The sequence below is a fragment of the Lissotriton helveticus genome, chromosome 4_1, assembly GCF_964261635.1.
Source record: "Lissotriton helveticus chromosome 4_1, aLisHel1.1, whole genome shotgun sequence".
NCBI classification, from domain to species: domain Eukaryota; kingdom Metazoa; phylum Chordata; class Amphibia; order Caudata; family Salamandridae; genus Lissotriton; species Lissotriton helveticus.
The window spans coordinates 1,285,530,695-1,285,554,726 of record NC_136063.1 but is presented as its reverse complement, the minus strand read 5'-3'; the positions used below and the strand labels follow the sequence as shown (position 1 = coordinate 1,285,554,726).

At 46.4% G+C, this 24,032-nt stretch overlaps 1 protein-coding gene across 1 annotated transcript in view; it reads left to right on the top strand.

The window, feature by feature from the left end:
- Window positions 1-3,953: 3,953 nt before the first annotated feature.
- LOC144829082 (putative 2-ketogluconate reductase) overlaps window positions 3,954-24,032 on the top strand; it is a 261,551-nt gene continuing 241,472 nt past the window's right edge. Inside the window, exon 1 of the mRNA XM_078687857.1 lies at window positions 3,954-4,620. Within this exon, the coding sequence (XP_078543983.1) occupies window positions 4,245-4,620 (376 nt within the window). The 5' untranslated portion in view covers window positions 3,954-4,244. The remainder of the gene's footprint in view (window positions 4,621-24,032) is intronic.

Here is a 24,032-nt window from a genome sequence, read left to right as displayed (position 1 = left end):
ATTTCAAACACATCATGGTGGTATGTCTGCTTGTTGTTTCATGGCCTCGGGATTATGACTGCAATACAGCCTAGATGGCAGAGAAAAGAGAAGCAAGCCATTGCTATTGAAGCCATTTTAGGAAGGTGGCTTTTCTCTCTAAAACGAGCAAATGCTGCATAAAAAACAAGTTGTTTCCTTGATCTTTATAAATTAGTAAACACATTATAGTACTTGTCAGTTCTTTTTGAATAGATTAGTGTATTTGTATCTTCCATGAAGTATTCTTTTGACCACAAAATGATCTTCTTGAAAAAATATGCCTGACAAATGTTATAGAGCACAATAAATCCCCTCACAAGCTGTAAGATCCTTGTTGTGTAAAGACAAATGTATGCATTTTCACTTGCCTTCCCGTTCACCAATCATGTTCTCATAGCCCTCACAAATCACTAAATCTATCAGACACAATCCAACAAGCAGTTCAATATCAAGAAGGGCAAAAGGTAATTACTTTATGAATAAATATTCCTCTTCAATTCTATAAATGTCACGACGCCCAGAGGTAATTTGTTTCCCTTATGCAACTCCACCCTTCGATCCTGTGAGTTAGACGCCAAGATGTAATTACTTGGTTTTCCGTATATTTTGGTGCTTCTGCCAGTCACCAGGCCATTACTTACCTCAGCCCTTCTCAGGACCCATAAAAACACCACACTTTAGAATATTTACCTGAGAAAGGAATAATACTAATAGCTAGAAATACTGAAAGTCTGTAGCCATAGTTGGGAGGATATGTAGAGCAACACAAGGCAGCGTAGTGCGAACAACACACCTCAGTGCGAACAACGCCTTTCGGCGAGCAACGTGCCACTACACTAACAACCCAACACTGTGCGAACAACGCACCTCACTGCGAACAAACACATGCCTCCTCCACTATGCTGGGGTGAAACACTTAGAATTTAGACTTCCGTGCTGAGAGCCGATTTCCCTCCCATGTCAACAACTACCCATTAGAGGGGAACTTACCCATCCCTCCGTGAGCACTTGGTAAAAAGGGGCCCGACCTTCCCTCACAAGGAACACAAACAAATAATCATACACTTTGGGGTCTCTTTATTACACAATGATAGAATGACAAAAGAAAGAAATACCTAAACATCACAGTAGATATTCTTCACAATAAAATCTAAGCAATTACTGACATATACATATATAGAACCTGAAAATTAAAGGAATAGTTAGGCATAGACAGTTAGAATATAAGAGTCAATGAAACACCTCACCATGTTCCTACACATGTCGCTTTCAGAGGAAGCCCGTCTCTCTCTCTCTCTCTGGTTCAGTGAGGACTCTCTGTTCCACAGTCACGTCTGCACGTCTGCACCGCGATGTATCATCAGACTGCCAAACCACCAGACTAACTCAGAGAGCTCTTGGATCCTTTTTTTAGTATAAAATGCAAGGCTCCATCGAAGTTTCTAGCAAACCTCGCTTACTTTTTCCATCAGATTCCGTGCCACTCCGTACCGAGACCACAACAGCAGCTGGCCAGGCGTTTGCTATGACTCCAGCACAGAGTGAGCACATTCCTCCGATAAGAACCGGTCCTCTCTAGTTTAGGAAGAGCGAATAAAAAGTAGAAATTAAAACATAGCCTCTCACCTAGAGAGGCTCAGAAGATGGCGACAGTTTAGAACATGGAGTTGCTCGAGCATAGGCCTCCATGCCCGCAAAAGAGGAAAATTAGTATGCAAGAAGGCATAAGATCATGCCAAAGTCAATAGGCAAGCCCTGCCATTAAGCAAGATAAAGTCGGAAACAGAAAGGACATCGACAAGCCCTACTTTATGATCACATATGCCTAAATAACAACAAAATATACTGAGATGGTAGTGGGTAACGGTCATAACCGGCCCAATCATTCACGAAAATACATCGGTCACTACACCTGACCACCAGCATCATGTGCTCACCACTGCACACAGCTCCGTCAGTGCACCTCAGCCCGGCCCTGTGCTCACCCCTGCACACAGCTCCGTTAGTGCACCTCAGCCCTGACCTGTGCTCACCACTGCATCAGTGATGGTGCACAAGATACCGATCCCAGAGGGACGAGGGCTCGCAGGTGTCCCCGCCGGAATCCTGAAGTGTGACCTGCGGTGACTGCAGATGTCAGCAGCGAGCGCCAAACCGCCGCGCCCTCACGGTGGGCAGGTACAAGCAGCTAGGGAGGCTCTGGATTGGCTCCTTACCAGGCCTGGCCCAGGGCGCAGGGCCACTCCCTCCCCACGGGAGGCATAGAGGCTGGGCCGGGTACACGGGGCTCTGGAGGGGAAGAGTGCAGGTATCTAAGCTCTGCCATGTGGACTCTCGAAGTGTGCTGTGCGGGGCTCCTGCTGCTCCAGGCCACCGCCGCCCAGGAGGCCTCGTCCGACATGTAAGTCTGCCCTCCCCACTGCCCCACCTCCCCACGGCTTTCAGTACTGAAGCGGCCTTTGTCCGTGTAGAGGAGCTCCATCAGTGCACATCAGCCCTGTGCTCACCACTGCACACAGCTCTGTCAGTTCACCTCAGCCCTGCCCTGTGCTCACAACTGCACAGAGCTCTGTCAGTGCACCTCAGTCCTGACCAGTGCTCACCACTGCACACAGCTCCGTCAGTGCACCTCAGCCCTGACAAGTGCTCACCACTGCACACAGCTGCGTCAGTTCACATCTACACTGACCACCAGCATCATGTGCTCACCACTGCACCAAGCTCCGTCAGTGCACCTCAGCCCTGACCAATGCTCACCACTGAACACAGCTCCGTCAGTTCACATCTACCCTGACCACCAGCATTATGTGCTCACCACTGCACACAGCTCCGTCAGTGCACCTCAGCCCTGACCACCAGCATCAAGCGCTCACCACTGCACACAGCTCCGTCAGTGAACCTCAGCCCTGACATGTGCTCACCCCTGCTCACAGCTCCGTCAGTGCACCTCAACCCTGACCTGTGCTCGCCACTGCACACAGCTCCGACAGTGCACCTCAACCCTGACCAGTATCATGTGCTCACCACTGGACACAGCTCTGCTGCTACAATTCAGCCCTGACCTGTGCTCACCACTGCACACAGCTCCGTCAGTGCACCTTAACCATGAACAGTGCACACCACACAGCTCCGTCAGTGCACCTCAGCCCTGACCGAAGCTCACCACTGCACAGAGCTCCGCTGATGCACCTCAGCCCTGACCGAAGCTCACCACTGCACACACCTCCGCTGATGCACCTCAGCCCTGACCAAAGCTTACCACTGCACACAGCTCTGTTAGTGCACCTTAGCCCTGACCTGTGCTCACCACCACGGCATCAGTGATGGTGCACAAGATACAGATCCCGAAAGTACAAGGGCTCGCAGGTGGCCCAGCCCGGATCCTGAAGTGTGATCTGCGGTGACCGCAGATGTCAGCAGCGAGCGTCAAACCGCCGCGCCCTCACGGTGGGTAGGTACAAGCAGCTAGGGAGGCTCCGGTTTGGCTCCTTACCAGGCCTGGCCCAGGGCGCAGCCCCCCCCCCCCACGGAAGGCATAAAGGGCGGACCGGGTAAATGGGGTTCACGGGGTTCCTGTTACACTCCTGAAAACCGGTGCCACTGCACCTGCTGCACTATTTATAATTACGCCCTTCTCCCGTCATATGCTGACGGCGCTAGCAATCACATTTTTGCTGCTTTGATCGTTGGCAAGGGGGTGCCTAAGAAGAAAAGGCCGAAGTCCGTAACAGGAGGGGAGTTGTCTTTTAACTATTAATTTTAGGACTCTCTTGCCCCGCCTAACCACTGCTCACAAACGTATTTGGTGTTTTTTTATTCTCTGCCCCTTACTTTTCTAATGGTTTACTCGGTACGCTATTCCAGTTGTAAACGGATTGGAAACGCACTTTTATTTTCATCGGCATTTTTGCATGTGCTAGAGGTAGATTTCCGGGTCAGATGTTGTTCGTACGCGGAAGGCAAATTATCCAATTTTAAAGTGTTTATCTATTTTTTGCTGTTTATTCAGAGCGAATTCGAGCGTAGGTCATTAGGCGCTTTCCATTAGTGCCAGTTTACATTACACAAAGACAGATTCATTTCTGTAGTAATGTTTAATGGTAATACATGGTATTAAATTAACGCGCGAACCGTCGGACCTGTTGGGACTTGTGTTGCTCATACATAAACCCGCTACGAAAAAAAACACTGAGTGAAAGTGTTCAGGTGCGTCACAGGCAAATATGGAGGGTCTCCCATTTGCCCTGATGTCCTACAGCGGAGGCGTGGATGGCTTTCCGAAGCAATTCGAAGGGATAGTGAAACAGCACTTCAGAATTGTCTACTGCGAAGAATTTTTCAAGAACAAGGAGGAATTTGCAGCTCAAATCCAGGCAGTGCTGATGTGGTGGAGGAAGCCACAGCTGGATCGAGAACTCTTGCAGATTCTGCCCAACCTGAAGGCAGTCGCAAGCCAAGGCGCTGGAGTAGAACACCTAGACCTGCAGCTGATTTCTAGCTTCGGGGTGAAAGTCGCCAACACCCCACATGTGGGAGATGACGCCACTGCAGACATGGCTATGGCTTTAATGCTGGTGTCCGCTAAGCACATTGTAGAAGGTAAGGAAATACTGTCTCTAGAAATGTCATCACTAAGGTGAGCAAAGTCGTTAACGCAAAAGCAAAGTTTCTGATTATTGGCCATTTGCAGAGTTTACTGATTTTCCTACATTTATGGCCTGGTGTTATTTTTGCCTCAAGCTGGCAAATTTCCTTATACGTTCCACTTAGCTCTGAAAATGCATAGGCTGTTTTATCACAGGTTACCTTTAAAACCAATTAGTTAGTGACCTTGAAACTGGATGGGTGTTTGCAATCTCTTGAACTAGAAACAACTTAAAATGGACAGAAATGTCTGAATTTTAACGCGAAAACCAGATAGGTGGAAAATGTTGCCAAACGCAAGTTGTAAACATAGTATTAATCAGATTTAAGAAAATTCGCCAGAGAAAATCTTTACATTCTCCGAAACATCACTCAAATTCTGCCCCAGATAACAACAGAATAATGTAGTCCAACAACAGATTATAATGATATAAGGAATGGAATATATAATCTAGCCTTATCACCTGCTGCATAGGGCTATACCGGTTGTTAAAGGCTCTCTTTATACCTGAGTTATAAGACCGAGCCGCGAGTGCCAGTGGCCGCTTTCCAGAGGTACTACTGAGAATGTCATGGGACACCTGCTACTTTCCCAAAACAAGGTTATATACAGAGTGTTACTCCTTCTAGCGAAACCAATTCCCATAAGCCCCCAAGTAATTTGGGGAAGTTCCGTGCCCCTTCCTCCTCAGTCCTATCTCGTTTCTTACACTATCTTCACAGATGATTTACTTATGGAACCGTTTTGTATGACAGACCGACACTAAAGGCCTCATTAGGATGTCGGGCTGACCGACACTGACAGGCCATTAATGGTGGTCTGCCCGACATCCAGAGGAAAGGTCCGACTGATCCAGCGGCGTACCAACAACAGACACTCCACTACCAAATACTCATGTGGACCCATAAACACACACAATTGAGTAAACCGCTGGAGTCAAAGTTTATGTTTTCCCACAATTCAAGATTCGTTATTTATTAATTTTAACTAATCTTTCACAGATCATACAGTTCTTTCCTCGGGTCGATGGACGATTAGTAGAACTGGATGATGGTGAAGATTAACACTAACTCTAGCTTTCTTATTCATTTACAGTAAATAACCACAGACTCAGGAAGTTTTAAAACCTTTATCTAAATCAAATTCATGTGAACCATCTCAAATACACAGTGCATTCACCATCATTCTAAGGAGAGAAAAATGTAATTAATTATTCATCAAACACATACTTGGGACTCATGCAGTGATCAATGCTCAGACAGGGAGAGGACAGAGAGAAAAGCACATCTGCAAATAACGCAAAATTTTAATTACCAAGAATGGTGTGAAGACAACCCCCCTGGCCAAAGGGCTGGTAAGGGGCCCCTGGGAAAGATCAGACAACAAAGACTTCAGGACAGGATTCAGGACAGGATAGATGACCTTTCTAAATACCGACGGTTGCGTTGCACCCCTCTCTGACACTCTCTTCCTCCTCGAGATTCTTCCGCGATCTTCTTATCTAACCCAATTAAATTAGGGTAGAAGGTACTGCATTCGGCTTCTTCATCAGCATCTCACAGCATCTCCCGCTACACAGACAGCATCCCAAGCTCCGCAAACCTTCATCTCTTGTGATAACTAACTAACTAAAGCTATCGCAATTATACCTTTTGTTCCTTATGTTCCACCCACTAAAGTTTCAATATCGTAAAAATTTGAAATGTAATTGGTCAGGCAAGGGGGGGGCAAGATCGTCACACCATGCTTACATGTCACCAAGTTCAGTTAAATTGTTTGGGAAGTGAGGGACCCCTATATTAGAATGAACTAGCTATACATGTGTGTCATCTACCGCTTTGCCTCCATCATTTTTCTTGTCTTATGCTCATTTATTTGTGTGTTATATGTTTTTTATGAACGAAATTGTACATATTATCACAAAAAGTATCAACAAACACTTTTGTATCCATAGAAATATATTTATACTTCAAAACAATTTAGATAAAGTATAAAAAAATAAATATGAATTTACATAATAAAATTACAAAACAGATTCACGCAGTTGGTGAAAATGTATATGTAGTGGGTTATAAATTATACATGTATGTTTCAATTTATGTTTATTTAAGTATTTACTAGCTATAGACCTTTCCAAACTACCAAGTTCAGTTAAACCATTGTTTGCAAATCCATCCCCTTTTATTCATAATAATATTTCCCACCCGCATTCACATTTCATCTGCAATATTTGTTAAAAATCTAACATGTAGGCCCATTCTGTTGAACTTTTCACTGTCCGTTCTCAGGCTAGGACATTTTGCGACCTTGGCTTTTGTTCAAACTCAGACTCCTCATTCCTGGTTCACTTGCAGTAGACATGCGCAGCCGTCATATGACTCAGCTTACTTCAGTTATACATGAGAGGCCCAAATGCGCACTAGTGATAAAATCAGAAAGACAAGTGTTACTTTAAAAAATAATGATTTCACTGTATACCACCCATCTCTACTCTATTCCCCTTTACTTATTAATAATTTCCCCGCATTAGCATTAGTAAAATAGCTAACTTTCGTTTCAGCTAAGCAGGTGCCATGCACGCGAGTCTTCAACACTCCATTTTAGTGCCTTCTGCTCAAGCGCAAGAATTTCCCTCAAAGCGTTAACTTATCATATTGCGTAGATGCAGTTGACGCATGCGCAGTATTTAATAACATGTTAGTGAGTTAAACAAGAGGATTACTTCAAGCAAGTCTCTTTTCTACGAGTCCTAGCTCCATCACGACCACCGGATTAAGATACTGTCGGTCGGAGCGCAGCGGGCAGGGGGAAAACCCCCCACCTCCAATAGGCTCAAGGAGCCCTTAGGGCGGTGGTCGTGATGAACCTGACCTTATGGGCCAGGCGGCGCAGGGCACGCCTAAGATCTCCGAGTTCACCTGCCTCGACCGACAGAGACACGAGACACTCCGTTAGGCGTAGAAAAGTAGTTTTGTTAGCTGCAGCTAAGCACAGTTATCTAAGAAGTACCACACAGGTAGGTTCTCAAGAGACTGCCACTTCAATCCGTGGCGCACAGTCTATTATACAACACAAGTTTACAATGACAACTCCCAATATACACAAAACTGACAAATAGGAATAGTTCGAAAACAAGCTATCGAATGTCTAAAACACACCCTCCTTTCAGACCCCGTGTGCTCTCCTCCCCTCAGGTTAATCAACACTAGTGCCCGTAATTCAATTTGCAAGTGGCAAAACGTGTAGAATGCTTCAAAAGAAGGGCTATGTAACAAGAGAACACACGAAGAGAATAGTGAAGGCCAGTTAAATAAGATAAGGTAGAGAAGAATGGTGGGACCCAAACCGTGGAGTAAGACATGGATTAATCAGTCTAGACACAGCTTTGAGAACTCGGCCAGACCCTGACATCAGTATCGCACACAAGGACAAAGGTTGTTCTCTAACGGGAAAAACATGGAGCAGCTGAAAAAAAAAAAGGCAGAAAGACCATTTTACCGCGTTAGCCGTGCTGCCTGAGTGAGGCAACATAAAATGGCGACTAAACACAAAATGGCTGCGGTAGCGAAGCGGGGCCGAAAACTACGTAACCTCAGCCCCTCCTTTTGCCATACTCAGGCAATGCACAAAGGAACTCATGTTAGTCTGAGTCGATATCAATGGTCATGAGATCATTGAGATGTTGTTGCACCATCATCTTAATATGTTCTGTCTGCTGTGCTACTGGTTTGGAGACACAGATCGTGGCACAAAGTCCACAGATGGCTGGACCACATTGTAGACAAAGACAACAAGAAAAGACGAGTGCTAAAATCATTCCGAGGAAAGTTAACACTTTCCATCCCCAAGTGGACAGTAGTCCCCAAAACCATCCCATCACAGACCAATCTCCAGTATCTTGGTGAATAGACTCAGAGATGACATGTAGCTTAGAGATGGCTTGGTATACTGTAGTGGCATCGTCAGGAATATAAATGCAACAACTGGATCCAATCAGTTTACAGACTCCTCCTTTATCTGCAAGGACTATGTCTAAAACCATTCTATTCTGTAAAGTCATAAGTCGATCCGCCTGAAGCTCAGCAGTCAAATTCTTTAATGCTCCAGAAGTCACATTGATGGTAGCATCAACCACGCGGACCTACTGTCTGATATTTTTGCTATTAGACATCGGACCCCAAAAGGGAAGAAACCCTTTCAGAAAATCCCCTCCTTCTTGTCCTGCTGTATCTTCCGAATCTACAACTCCTCTAGCAACTCTCTTTTTATGATAATCAGCAGGAGCAGTATATGTAGGAGGGAGGAGAAAAGCTATATAACACGTCCCCGAGAAGTATGGGGGAAGCCATGTATAAGCTTTGTCGTGACAGATAAAATATGTACCTTGCGATGCCACCAATGGTGCGGGGGTAGAAGGAGTATAGACATAAGTATGGGAGCAATTACTCCTCTCTTGCTTAGTTTTTATATTCTGACCATTTATTTGCAAGCACAAACGACCTCTTTGGGGTAATACCCAAATCGGTGTAGAACTCTGTTGCTTAAGCTTGTCGGTGAGGCTGAGAGTATAACGAGTTATATTCCACCCATCGTATGCTCTCTTCTCGTCTTTGGGAATCTTAATAATGTCAGCAATCTTTGCCATCGTTACAATACCCTTTATCAAAGAACTGTGACTGAAATCCACTCCACCATTGTAGGATCCACCAGAAGGATATCAAAGTAAGTTCTGGTATGCATTGGAAAACATAGCCAGGTAGGCCCAAGCAGAACCTTCGTATGAAAAGGGGCGGACTAGATACGGCATTCCTCTTTGTGTATTATGTGGTATGAGACCACAGACCCAACAATTAGTAACATTTACTATCAATTGATGCTGGTGTAACAGTTGAATGAACGAATTATTAAGATATTCCATTCTTCTCATTTGCTCGTGGTCTGGGAGTGAGTAAAATTTATGCGGAGAAACAGTAGTAGAGGGATTTAGAGGGGCAGAAGCGGGAACAGGTACCAACTGCAGGACGTGAATAAGCCATCCTATGCATGCTAATAAACTACATAAACATACCAAAACACATAGTGCTACACCACAACGACCAAATAATAATTTCTTATAATGAGCTCTTTTCATCATTTTAACATCACTTCCTTTCCCTGTACTATCCATTACTCTAAAGGTGTTGCTCCCGATAATCTTCCTTAATCACTTGGCTATGATTGTTAGCCGTCCTATGACACTGCAAGTCCTGTTGACCTAGTCACTATTCAGGTCACAGCTCAAGACTCCTACCGTGACCCTGCAACTTGATGGATAAAGGAAAAAAAAGAACGTTTCTTTATAAACAGAATTAAAGGAAACCAAAATTAATTGTCTTTAGGCAATCTCTTTCTCAGATTGTATCGTCTCTTTCCAGGTGTTGTTTGGTCCTTGAATAAATGTTCGGGATCTGTAGTGTTAAGTCTCAGATGCACAGGTACAGCTTCCTGTAAGACGTCATCGTCCTCCTTCTCTGAGCTAGTCCAATCTAGGTGTGCACTGCTGAACGGTACGAAGCTGGTTACCTTCTCGCACTCACTGTCACCGATACCTTCTCGGACCCACTGGTCATAAGGTAACGGCAATGGTACCCTTTTGCAATGCACGCCGTGGATCCAATTTTTCTTTCCCAGGACCTTGACAGCTGTACGAGTTGTGAGTAACACTTGTCTCGGCGGCCCCCAGCGAGGTTCCAAGTTCTTTTTCCTCTGGAAGTTCTTCAGACACACCCAGTCCCCAGGCTGGATGGAGTGTCCGGGATCTGAGGAGGCCTCCGGTAAAGCGTTTTGGACCTGTTAACGAATAACATGCAATTTAGTGGTGAGATCATGCAAATAGTCAACCAACAGCGGGTATGGAATATCTGAGTACTTTTTGGGTCTGGGGACTCCCCAGACATTAGCTGGGCGTCCGAACACAATCTCGTATGGGATAAGCCCCAAACGAGAATGAACAGTCGTTCTAGTTGAAAGGAGGGCCAAAGGCAAGGCATCAGGCCAAGAAAGGCCCGTGCTGGCCTGAATCTTTGCTAACTTAAGTTTGAGAGTGCCATTATAGCACTCTACCAGACCTGCTGACTGAAGATGGTTTGCCGCATGAAATTTCTGTCTGATGCCTAGACCCACACACACCTTCTGCATAATTTGACCTACAAATTCACTTCCATTGTCACTCCAGACAATGCGCGGCAAACCAAATCTCGGGAAGAATTCTTTCAAAAATACTTTTGCAGTGGACACGGCAGTGTTGTCCTTTAGGGGGTAGGCCTCTATCCATCTGGAAAAGGCACAAACCACCACCAGGACGTACTTGAGATTATTAAAGCGTTCCATGTGGATATAGTCTATTTGCAGTACCTCGAATGGGTACGTAGGGGGTGCAAAGTGACCTGCTGGAGTTGGTGTTCCCTTTCCTGGATTGTGCATCAAACAAACAATGCAATGTTTCACCACATTTTCTGCACATTTAGGAATACCCTCATTCTGCCATACTGGAGCTAAAAGCTTACATATATCCCTTGCATTAATATGGGCTGGTCCATGGGCCATAGTAACTACAGGCAATACATACGCATCTGGTAGCAACCATCGTTGATGTTCTGATAATTCCGTCCAACATCCCATACTATCCAACATTCCCGTACTCTCTCTCCACGTACTTAATTCTTTCTCGGTGGCCTCCTTCTGAATCGCTTTCACACTTTCCACTGTGTCTTCACACATACCAGCTTCTGCGACCCATCTAGCGGGGCCCGCAACACACATGCGACTTTCAACATTCCTCGTTGTCTCCTTCACTATCTCGTCTGCAAATGCATTTCCTTGACCCACGTCGTCAGTAATCTTTTTATGCGCACTGCACTTCACAATCGCTATTTGAGTAGGCAGAGCAAGTGATTCAAGAAGGTCAGTTACCAACTGACCATGCTGTATCTTTGTGCCGTGGGAGGTAAAGAATCCTCTTTCCCTCCACAAACGACCAAAACTATGGGCAACGCCAAATGCATACTGACTGTCAGTATAGACAGTCACACTTTTTTTCCTTTCGCCAACACACATGCTCTTGTCAACGCAATCAATTCTGCAGCTTGTGCTGAATTATGCGAAATGCGTGCAGTTTCTACCACGGTGTACAAAGTAGTTACTGCATAAGCAGCTGTAGTTTCGCCATTAGGAAGTTTGAAACAAGACCCATCTACCCATGGGATCCCATCCGGGTCCACAAGTGGTGTATCCTTCAGATCTATTCGACCCTTCGTTTCTTCTTCAGTGCGAAGAAAACAATCATGCTGATCTCGTACACGGTTCGCGTCCAAAATAGGCAACAATGTTGCTGGATTCAGAACATTACATCTTTTTATGTGTATATGACTAGCTAGAAGTGTCAACTCATATCCAGACAAGCGAGCACTCGTTAAGTGCTGAGTTTTCGTCCTGTTAAGAAGAGTATCTACTGCATGTGGCACCATAACATTAAGAGTATGATCTAACACTAGTCCAGTGGATTGACGAATAGAAATTGCCGCTGCTGCTGTTGCTCTAAGGCAACTAGGTAATGCCTTAGCTACTGGATCTAATGTTGCAGAAAAATAGGCACACGGCCTTTGTTTGTCGCCAAATTGTTGCGTCAGTACTGATAATGTGCAACCTTCCCTATCATGGACATAGAGCGTGAAAGGTTTACTGTAATTTGGAGTACCCAACACAGGAGCAGAACACAAGGCAGTACGTAAATCTGAAAAACTCTTTTGACATTCATCAGTCCAAGGCAGAGGGTGGGGCGTATCTTTAAGTGTAAGTGCCAACAGAGGTTTAGCAAGTAAGAAAAAATTTGGAATCCACTGTCTACAGTAAGAAGTAATGCCTAAGAAAGCACACACTTCTCTTTGTGTGGATGGCACAGCCATCCGTGCAATTGCATGAATACGTTCTGGAGTCAATTGCCTTCCCTTCTTCGACAAGAGATGACCTAAATAGGTAACTTCTTGTCGACAATATTGTAACTTGGAAGATGATACTTTATGATGTAAATCAGACAAATGTCGTAAGAGCGACACAGTTTTTTTTTTTTTTTAAAGACCTTTATTCAGTGCAAGTGATCAATACACAGCTTCATGCCTACAACCTGGTATGACAGGCCGGCAGCAACATCTAGAGTCAATATTGCAGTTCCGATGTGGTGAGGCGCGATTAGTTAACACAGCGTTGCGCCTACAACCCATCCGGGCCGGCCGCGTTGTAATGTGAGGAAAGCCACAACAGAACTTGTCATCCTGTGCCAAGCTGCACCTGCGATTTGTCAGAATATATGGTAAACAGCTGAGGTCATTTTTCGTATAACTCCCCCCCTCCCGTCCCCTCCCCCCAAACTCTGAGAATGAACCTTGGGGAAAATCAATGTGTCCCAACCCATCCAGCACCGTGGACATCACATATAATATGTGATGCAGAGGGATGAGCGGGGAGAGCAGTTGAGTGTAACTTTCACACATAGTAGTAGGTCGTTGGCGTATCTGAACCGCTCTGCAACCTTATAGCTACTAGGAACTGGTATGGGGATGAGGGAGTGTATCTCGAAAACGTGTGTGCGAACTGAAAAGTGTGCTATCTGCACCTACATCACGCGTCTGCTGTGTATGTGCAAGTGAGTTAGTGCTCCAAGAGGGGACGGGAGAGCGGCAAGCGGGCCCCCACCCACACCATGTTGGAGAGGAGATCAGGAGGCATCCCATTAGCTGCTACAGAGGCTGCTCCTCCCCCCACCGTCAGGCCACGGTTGACTCGGTACGTTGGCAATGTGATGGCGGGTAGGCAGGGGGGGGTATGTGGGGGGGGAGGGGGGGAGGGAAAGGGAGGTCCGATGGGGATGATTCATAGGGGGTCAGGTCCGCAGTCATTCACGTTCGGGGGGTCAGTGCAGGCCGGAGGCTCCCGGTGGCTCAAGCCATCTTGGTCCTCCTCCTGAGTCCGTAGAAGGTAAGCGGTAAGGGGGCCCCATAGGTCCTTGGGACGCATTTTGTGGGGTACCAGGTCGGCGTAATTGTGTAGCTGGTCTTGCCATGTAGTCATAGTAGATAGCCAAGTCTTGAATTTGGGGGCGCGACCGCGTCCCCACCTGCAGGCTAGGTGGCGTTTCACCAGTAAGAATCCCAGCGCGAAGAATTTCCGATGAGACTTTAGCGCCGGAGATGAGTGTCCCAGCAGGGTTATTTTGGGGCAAGGGGCGATCTCCACGCCCACCATCTCGGACATAGCATGAAACACCTCCACCCAATACGATGCCACGTCCTGGCACGACCAGGCCAAGTGAATGAAGTTAGCTCCCGCCTTTTTGCATCGAAGGCACCTGTCATCTTCTCGTAACCCGAATCGGCACAATTTAGCGGGGGTATGATAAAGACGAAGCAGGAACTTAAAGTGAACCAGCCTGAGACGGGCATTGCCAGTCACCGCGTTTGTGTGTGAGCAGCTTTCCTCCCATTGTTCATCCGAGAGGGGATCTTCGAGGTCTGCATCCCAGTCTCGTCTAGCTCTGAGAGGCGGGGGGTCGAGGGCTGCATATGCGAGCTTGTACAGTTTGGAGACTACATGCGACGGGGTATCAGTGAGTAGGAGCAAATGTAAGGGGGCCACGGTTTCCGGCTCGTCAGGGAAGTCTGAAGTGACCGCACGGACGTTCTGCCGTAATCTCGTGTAAAGGAACGTGTCCATGATTGAGGGTGCGTGTGTCCCGAAGAATTGCGCGGCCGAACGGAATCGGCCCTGTATGTACAAATCTCCCCATGTGCGCAACGCCAATCTCTTCGCTGGCAACGCTTAGTCTAGGGTCGTGCGCCAATAGCATGAGGGGGGAGTATAGAATAGTAACGCCCATGCGTGTCATTATCCGGTGCCATGCTTGCACAGTGCAGTCCACCGTAGAGGGGTCGCGACCAGTCATCCGGGAGGAGGTGTAAAGATAACCCGAGGGTTTTTCGGGCCTCATGTATCCATCCTCTACAGCCAGGTGAGCCATAAAGGGAGGGGGGTGGAGCCAGTACGCGGCAAAATGGCCCTGTGCGCAGTCATAATAGAGGCGGAAGTTTGGTACATCAAATCCTCCCTGATGATAGGGGAGCATGAGAGTTTTTAATCCAACTCTAGCTTGCTTCCCTCCCCATATAAGTCTGGACAGTTGGGAGTCCAGGGTTTGGAAGAAGTGCGCACCCGGGTTATAAGGTATATTGGTAAAGAGGTAAAGCATCTTAGGGAGTACCACCATCTTAATAAGGGAGATTCGTCCCGCCATAGATAGAGGAAGGTGGATCCATTTAGTGACGTTATCGATCAGCTTATCAATGACCGTGCCGTAATTGGCACGCATGAGGGTCTACCGATTCCTAGTGATAATGATCCCCAAATATTTTAGTTCATCGCTTTCCCACATAAGCGGGTAATCAAGAGGGAACTTCTCGGTCCTGTCCGTAAGGGGGAACAGGGCCGATTTAGCCCAATGTATCTGTATTCCCGCGATGGCACCAAATTTAGTGACCTCGCGTAATATCGGGTTCAAATTTTCTTGTGGTTTATGGATATAGAGGGTCATGTCAACAGCGTACAATGATATGAGTAGTTGCCTTTCCGGGTAGATAAGGGAGCGGTGATTGCGGTGCTGCCGGAGTTTGGCCGCTAGAGGTTCAATTGCTATTGCAAAGAGGACAGGGGAGAGGGGGCACCCCTGCCTAGTGCCTCTGCGAATCTCAAATGGTTTTGAACGGGCCCCATTCAGGAGTACTGCAGGAGTACTGCAGCCCGGAGTTTATGGTATAGCAGGCGGATCCAATCGATAAAGCTGAAGGGGGTGCCCATACATTCCAGGAGTGCCAGCAGATAGTCCCATTTTAGGGAGTCGAAAGCCTTTGTGGCGTCAAGGAAGACTGCCGCAGCCTCGCATCCGAGGTCTATATCCTGTAGCACTGCCTGGAGGGTGCGGAGGTTATGAGAAGTGGCGCGATTTGGGACGAATCCCGCCTGGTCCGGAAGGACCAGACGCTCAATCAAGAGGTTCAGACGGGTCGCCAAGACCTTTGCTAGTATTTTAACGTCAGTATTTAATAGTGAAAGCGGCCTGTAGGAATCGCAGTGCTCCGGTGGTTTACCTGGCTTTAATAGGGAGGCAATCAGGGCTTCCCGCATACTGGGAGGTAAAATGCCGTCTTCAAGGGCCGAGTAATATACATTTCTGAGGATCGGGGCCAGAAGGTGTATAAATGTTTTATAGAAATCTATTGGCAGGCCATCCGACCCTGGGGCTTTCCCGGATTTCATGGACATAATTGCGTCTTTAATTTCGTCCACCTCCAACTCCAGGTGAAGGAACTTCTGTTGGGTCGGACCGAGCCAGGCTATCGCAGTGTCATCAAGATAGGGGGGCAGATCAAGCGCCGCTCGCCTGTGGGAGGTGTAGAGCTCGGTGTAATGTTCAGTTAAGACCCGGAGCTGCCCTGGGAGGTCGCGCTGGGGTGTACCTTGACTATCGAGGAGCGTGGTGACATAATTATTATGTCTAGGTGGTCTAATCGCAGTCGCAAGCGCTCTGCCCGGCCTATCCCCCTCCCCATATGTACGTGCTGTAAAGGGTTTCCCCAGAAATTTGCATTCTTTATCAGCAGCCTCAGTATATTCATTTATTTTTTCCCGTAATCGAGCCTTGGCTACGTGACCCCCCAACCCGTGGGATATGTCCCTCTCAATTGCGCCTATTTCTTCTTCAAGTCTTCGCAGGTCCCCACGCAGGGATTTGAGGACCCCTCCACCTTTGGAGATGCACCAGCCCCGAACGGTGACCTTAAATGCCTCCCAGACCGTGGCGAGACCGGAAACTGAATTAACATTACGGTCAAAAAAGTCTGGTATGTCTTGCTCTAGGTCCGCTTTAAAGGCTGAATCAGTGAGATGCGCTGGATTGAGTCGCCAGTTCAGGTAAGGGGACACATCAAGGGGAACACGCAGGGCCAGGAGGACAGGCGCATGGTCTGAGAAGGTGCGGGCTAAGTGTTGTGTCTTGATCAGCCATGGGGTAAGACCAGCAGAGAGAAAGACATAGTCAATGTGCGCCCAGGTGGAGTGGACTGCAGAGAAGTGTGTGCCCTGTCTGGTAGAAGGGTGCGAGTGCCTCCACGAGTCAGTCAGGCGGTGGTCTTCCACAATGCTCAGCAAGGCGCGTTGTGTGCGGGTGTAGTGTGTAGAATGGGGGTGTGATCTGTCCACTGAAGGGTTCAGTGCAGTGTTAAAGTCACCGCCAAGGATTACATGGGATATGCCTAGGGATTGTATCTTGCCCCATAGAGTGAGGAGTGCAGCCGGGTCATCGACGTTGGGACCATAGTAGCAAGCGAGCAGGACTGTGTGAGAGTGTAATCGTCCCCAAACCATACAGTATCTGCCATTGGAGTCCAGTTCAGTACCAAATGGGGTAAATCATAAACCTTTTTTGACCAATATCGTGACACCTCTAGAGTAATTTGAATATGACGAAAATACCCTGCATGAGGCCCAACGGGAAGCAAATAACGGGGACGCAGTCGGCACCAGGTGAGTTTCCTGCAACATTGCAACAGACACCCCATGTCTGTCTAAATACCCCAGAATCTGTCTTTTTTTCCTCGGGTCATTCAACCCACGCACATTCCAAGCCAAGAGGCGGAATTGCTGGGTTGGCTGCGAGTCACTCACGTCACCCATCCCCATCACTCAAGGCAAACACTGCGCGGGTATCTAGCAGTCGGTCCAGAACAGCACACAACAGTAGCATGTAGCAGATTGCGTATTCTAAGATTCACATAATTCCCCCATAACCCCGTAAACTCCGCAGCGGCTACGCTTACGGGGCTAAAACAGTTAGTGTGTTCAACACATCCAGCAACCCCAACCTGCCGGTAAAACAGTACAGTGGCAGCATATGACTTATTATGCATATAATGTGTGGTTATAGCATTCGCTGCATCAGCAAGTAATCGGACAGTGGTCCCTCCCACTCCGGCAACCCCAACTGGCCGCTCATCCAAGTCTCCCACCCTCCACCCATCCTTAAACCACCCCAAAACTAAGAATAGGGCAAAAGTTTGTAGGGGATCACCCATTGGGGACGGTGATCTAGGGGCGCCAGACCAACCAACCACCTCCTCACTCTCACCGCTAGGCGCCAGGTAGGGACCTAGCTGTCCTGCGCGGGACGGAGGTGGGCGGCCGAGCGCAATACCAAATACAGGCCTGACAGGCTTAATGCAGTACATGTACCTCACCATGAAATGCAGGGATCAGTCTGTCCATGTGCACAGTTCTGTACCAGCATGGTCCGGACAGTAGCAAGTTCGTCATTCCTGTTGAGACATCGGGGATGGCGATCTAGAGCGTCGCGCCTCTGCCCCCTCCCGGACGCGATCTTTCTTGTGGAGTTTCAAGAAGTCCTCCACCTGTTGCGGGTTTTGAAAAAAATGCTGTGTGCCCCGGTGCGTTATCTTGTAAGAGCGACACAGTTGCATTTTTACAGACATTTTCCGAATCAGCAGCGATCAACAAATCATCCACATACTGGACAAGAGTAGCACCTGAGGGTAAAGAAAAGGTGTCAAGCTGAGACTTTAGAGCTTGACTATATATGGAAGGACTTTCACAATAGCCCTGAGGTGCGCGTTTAAACCGGAAGCTTCAGCCTCCGAGAGAGAAGCCAAAGAGATCTCTACTTTCTTCAGCAATAGGAATGCTAAAGAAAGCATTCTTAAGATCAATAACCGAGAACCAGACCGCTGAAACAGGAATCATAGTAAGCAAGGCTGTTATATCTGGCACAACAGGAAACTGAGGGACAACAATTTTGTTGACCTCTCGAAGATCAATTACAAAACGGTACACAGGTGGCTGAGAGGGATCAGTACGTTTAAGAATAGGCAAAACAGGGCTATTGCAAACATTCCCTCTAGTCTCTTCAACCACACCCTTCTGAACCAAATCATGAACAATGGCCAACAAAGCTCTCTCACCATCACTAGATATTTTATATTGAGGAACTCGTGGCATCTTAACATTGTCTTTAACAGTAATCACATATGGTGGAATTTGCAATAAGCCCACATCATTCGGACCCGTAGCCCAAAGTGTAGTAGGAAGTGAACGTAATTCAGGTGGTAGCTGTTCTTTAGATACATACATCGGGGAAGTCAATTTATCACCCAAGGTGAGGTGCACACCAGAGGGTGAACAATACAGTGTAGCATGTAGACGTTTCAATAAATCCAACCCCAATAAATTCTCTCCGCATCCTGTTGTTAAAAGGAGTGGAGCTTCCAAATCGTACGGACCAATGGAATGGGCAAAGGACAAGAAATAGGATTTGAAACTGGGGTGCCAGAGAATCTCACAGAAACATTTGTTAAGCCAGACAAAGGTGCCCCAGGGAGTTTAGAATGTATTATGGAACTTCTCATAGCACCAGTATCCAAGAGAAATGGTTCTGTAACACCTAATGTCATAACATTAACATAAGGACTTTCCTGATCTACTGGAACTGATATGACTCCCCTACTTTGCCTATGGCTGTCCTAGCTAGTATGAAAATCAACCTCCTCATTATCGAAATAATAGTCATCATTGTAGTATTGTGCAGATTGAGAATTCAGCTGATCAAAGTAATTTGTAGAATCCTAAGGGGGAGAGGGACGTCGTTCCTGCATCGACACACCACGACCCCTACCTCTGGATATGGATCGAGAATCACCACGACCCCGGGACGCTAATGGTCCACCATACCGCTGTAATAAAATTGGACAAGTATTCTTAAAGTGACCATCTTCCTTACAGTAGGCACACTGATTAGGGCCCAATGGAACTCGTGGAACTGAGGGTGCTGGCTTCTGTAACAACCTCTGAAACTGCGGGGGCTGTGGAAATTGGTGTTGAGCAGAACGAGGGGGATAAGCCTGTTGCAGAAGAAACTTTGTCTTTAAGTCTTTAGTCTTTTTCTCCGCTTTCTCCTTATCTTCCTTATCCATATTCTTATAATATTGAGCAGTAGCCAATATCTGAGCAGTGGAAGAGACAGCCCACGAACTTTCTGATTGTTTTAATTTATGCGATAATTCTGGAAGTAAATTAAAAACAAATTTGTCTACGAATAATCGCTGTCCACCTTCAGTACTCATGTCTTGCCCACTATGGTCGATGAAAGTCTCCTCGAAACGAGTAAAGAAGACGGAGACACTTTCATCCGTCTTGTGCTTACACGCCGCTAACTTATCCCAATTGACGCGCACAGCAGGCATCATAGTTTTCATCAAATCTATTATTCTTTCAGGTAATTCCGTAATCAAGACATCCGGTTTGGCACCACCTACTTGTCCTGCATCTGCAGCTGTAATGGCAGCCCAATCACCACCTAAAGCTGCAGCATGATCCTGCCTACGAATCTTGGTCCATATTGCTTGTGGGACTATATTTCCCATAAGTAAGTCAATATCTGCCAAATTCATAATACAAGCGTCAACAGTCTGAGACAACTCCTTATAATACCCAGCAGGATTCTTACGGGGGTCCGGTAAAGACTGTTTAAGTGCCAATACTTCTGACCTTTTCCAAGGGTCATGTACCCATATATGCTGAAAATGAGCGGGGACACCAGGATTAGCACCTGCTTGAGGAACCTCATCTCTCCATATCGGAGGAACTTCTCGCATAGGATATTGCGCCTTCTTACGACGAACTGCGGGATCAGGCTCAAGAAAACTTTGAGAGAAAAAGGCGGATCGAAAAGTAACAAGCTTTTGAATAGCATGTTCTACAGCAGGACCCACGATAAGTCCCTTATCGAATTGGTCCTGTATTTCGAATAAGTCCTGAGGAGGTGAATCTAGATCCACGTCTCCCCATTCTTTAATCAGAGTATTGCACATAACATTAAATACGTATCTCTGTGTGGGCACGTTCCATTGAAAGAAAGTATCTAAAATATCACGTACACTATATTGTACACTACTCATAATCCAATTCCTAGCAAGAGAATCTAATTTAGTCCGTTCTTCCAAATCCGGAAACTGACTATGGGATTGTCTCTTAGACGACGCAGGAGAAAAGTAAAGAGGCCCAAGAAAAGGCGACAAAAGACCTGAAACAAATGCTTTTCTCACGCCAACAGATGTCCGTCTAACGTCTCGCGATACCAATCATCACCAAAGGGCCAAGGCAGGGCGACAGTCAGGGTAGCAGTCGTCAGCAGCCATCGGGAAGGAGTAGCCACGCCTCAAAAGACCTTCAGTCCACTTCGACATGCAGGGGTCGCTCACGTGGTTCGCGAAATCCTCGGGAATTTTCTTGCGAAGCTCCTCACGACTCTCGGGCAAAACTACTACCGCCGAAGTCGCCCCACGTTGGGCGCCAATTGGAGAACCTGACCTTATGGGCCAGGCGGCGCAGGGCATGCCTAAGATCTCCGAGTTCACCTGCCTCGACCGACAGAGACACGAGACACTCCGTTAGGGGTAGAAAAGTTGTTTTATTAGCTGCAGCTAAGCGCAGTTATCTAAGAAGTACCACACAGGTAGGTTCTCAAGAGACTGCCACTTCAATCCGTGGCGCACAGTCTATTATACAATACAAGTTTACAATGACAACTCCCAATATACACAAAACTGACAAATAGGAATAGGAAGCGGGGCCGAAAACTACATAACCTCAGTCGGACAGTAATCCCTACAATGATGGTGGTGCCTGCGCAGGCACTGCAGTAGGGATAATGATGTCCATTGCCCACAGCCTGTTCATGGTGGTCCTACTGCCATGGAAAGGCTGTCAGAAGGGACATTGGGGGCCCCTGGCAGGGCCCTGTCCCCAGTGGGCTTCTGCTATGTGGACAGGGAGGTACATGTGGTGCCCCTCAAACATCTATGCACTGTGTGCCAGGACACAGTGCATGGATGTTTAAAAATACGCCTTTTACTACTGTGGCTTGTCTAGCAGCCTTTTTCCGGGCCGCAGCACAAGCCACAATAGAAAAAGGCATGTTTCTAACCACCTACACGGCGGTCAGATCATAATATGGGGGGTGGAGTTGCCTATTACTTGTGGGCCGGTCTCCATCCCGCTACAATGGGGGTTTGACACTCGTCCGACTGCCATTGTAATGAGGCCCTTAGCTTCCACGAGTTTAATTTTTATACAGTTTAGTATCACAGAGAGCAGGATGGTTTCATGTAGCGAAAATTTCGCAGTGGGGACAGGATTTATGTTAAGTTTCTCAATTTAAAAAAAAAAAAATGTTTGATGAGGCATGTTTTGTTCATTAATCATTATTACAGCAAATATTAATATTTAAACAGAATATCATAAATCATTTTTGCAAAATGGTTGAACAATTCTATCATCATGTAAGTTATCATCGCTGTTTTGTTTTCATGAAGACATTCGTTCTTTTTAAATTAATATTTAGGAACTGAGTCAAGAAAAGAAAAGATCCATAAAATGCAAAACAGTGAAAACAAGCATTGGCAATGCCAATAGGGCTGGCTGTTTTTTAAGTGCTGCTTTATTCCTTGGCGTTTTGTGCATGTTTTTGCAAGGATGATTCAGTGGCTGAAAGTAAAATGAGTCAAAGCATAGTTGAATGCATTGGTAAGTGCATGTACTGATGGCCAAGTGAGTCATTTGTTGCATAGATGAATGGATGAATTAGTGCATGGGTAATTGAGTTCATGAGTTGGTGAATGAATGTGTGAATGAGTGTATTGGCAGATCGCTGGATCAATAGCAGTGTATCTGGAGGGAAAATGAATGAATAAATGCATGTAAGAATGAGTAAGTGAGAGACTGCATGAATGACCTCAGCCAAACTGATGGCAGGACGATATTCTTCACTTTCTCCACAGTGGCTCACTCACTCACTCGTCTATCCTGGCACCCAGTCACTCGCCATTCTTTCATCCGCAATTACCCATTCACAGAAGTCCCCTCTATCAGAAACAAGGCTAGCCATACAACACTACCTGGCCAGAAAAACATCATGTGTTTTTCTTTACTAGAAATGCATGAAAGATACGGGACAGGATTCAAATGTGGGGCCATATGATTGGCGTTCAATACAGCACTCATTTCAAACACATCATGGTGGTATGTCTGCTTGTTGTTTCATGGCCTCGGGATTATGACTGCAATACAGCCTAGATGGCAGAGAAAAGAGAAGCAAGCCATTGCTATTGAAGCCATGTTAGGAAGGTGGCTTTTCTCTCTAAAACGAGCAAATGCTGCATAAAAAACAAGTTGTTTCCTTGATCTTTATAAATTAGTAAACACATTATAGTACTTGTCAGTTCTTTTTGAATAGATTAGTGTATTTGTATCTTCCATGAAGACCACAAAATGATCTTCTTGAAAAAATATGCCTGACAAATGTTATAGAGCACAATAAATCCCCTCACAAGCTGTAAGATCCTTGTTGTGTAAAGACAAATGTATGCATTTTCACTTGCCTTCCCGTTCACCAATCATGTTCTCATAGCCCTCACAAATCACTAAATCTATCAGACACAATCCAACAAGCAGTTCAATATCAAGAAGGGCAAAAGGTAATTACTTTATGAATAAATATTCTTGGTAGAAATATATCTACAGGGAGTATCATCTACTGACTTTTTCTCACATGCATGGGCTCTGTCGAGGTCACATGGTCACAAACCACTGTTGTTAGAAATTGGGTTGCTGGTTGGCTGAGCTAGGCACCCTGGCCAAGCAGGAACCACAACCCTAGTCAGAGTAAGCCTGATACACACCCTAAATTAGCCTAGACTCAACCTCTGGTAACTTGGCATAGAGCAGTCAGGTTTAACTTAGCCAATTTGTAAAGTATTTGTGCAACACTTTAAACAGTAAAACAGTGAAAACACCGCACAAAAAGATACCACACCTGATTAGAAACATTTAGCTTAATTGAATGAACAAAACAATACCAAAGTGACACAAATCCAATAAGTAGAACCAGAGATGAATTTTTAAAGACTATGTTGAATTTTAGTGCTCAAGAGAATAAAACCCCAAGCGGGGCAATCTGGTTGCGCTATTACAGGTCAAATCCACAAGTTCAGGCAAACCGCGATGGAATGTCGGTCTGATACAGGCACCAGCTTTGGCCTGATGCAAAGTACCTTAGTTGCGTCGTTGACGGAGTCGAGATGAAGGAAGCAAACAGGCTATGTGTCATTGTCGAACTGTAGGATGACAGCAATGTGCCGTTGAGCCACGCAAGGTCCAGGATGTGTTGGGAATGGAGGCAATACACTGTGCAGTTGGCAATGTGATGTACTTGGTT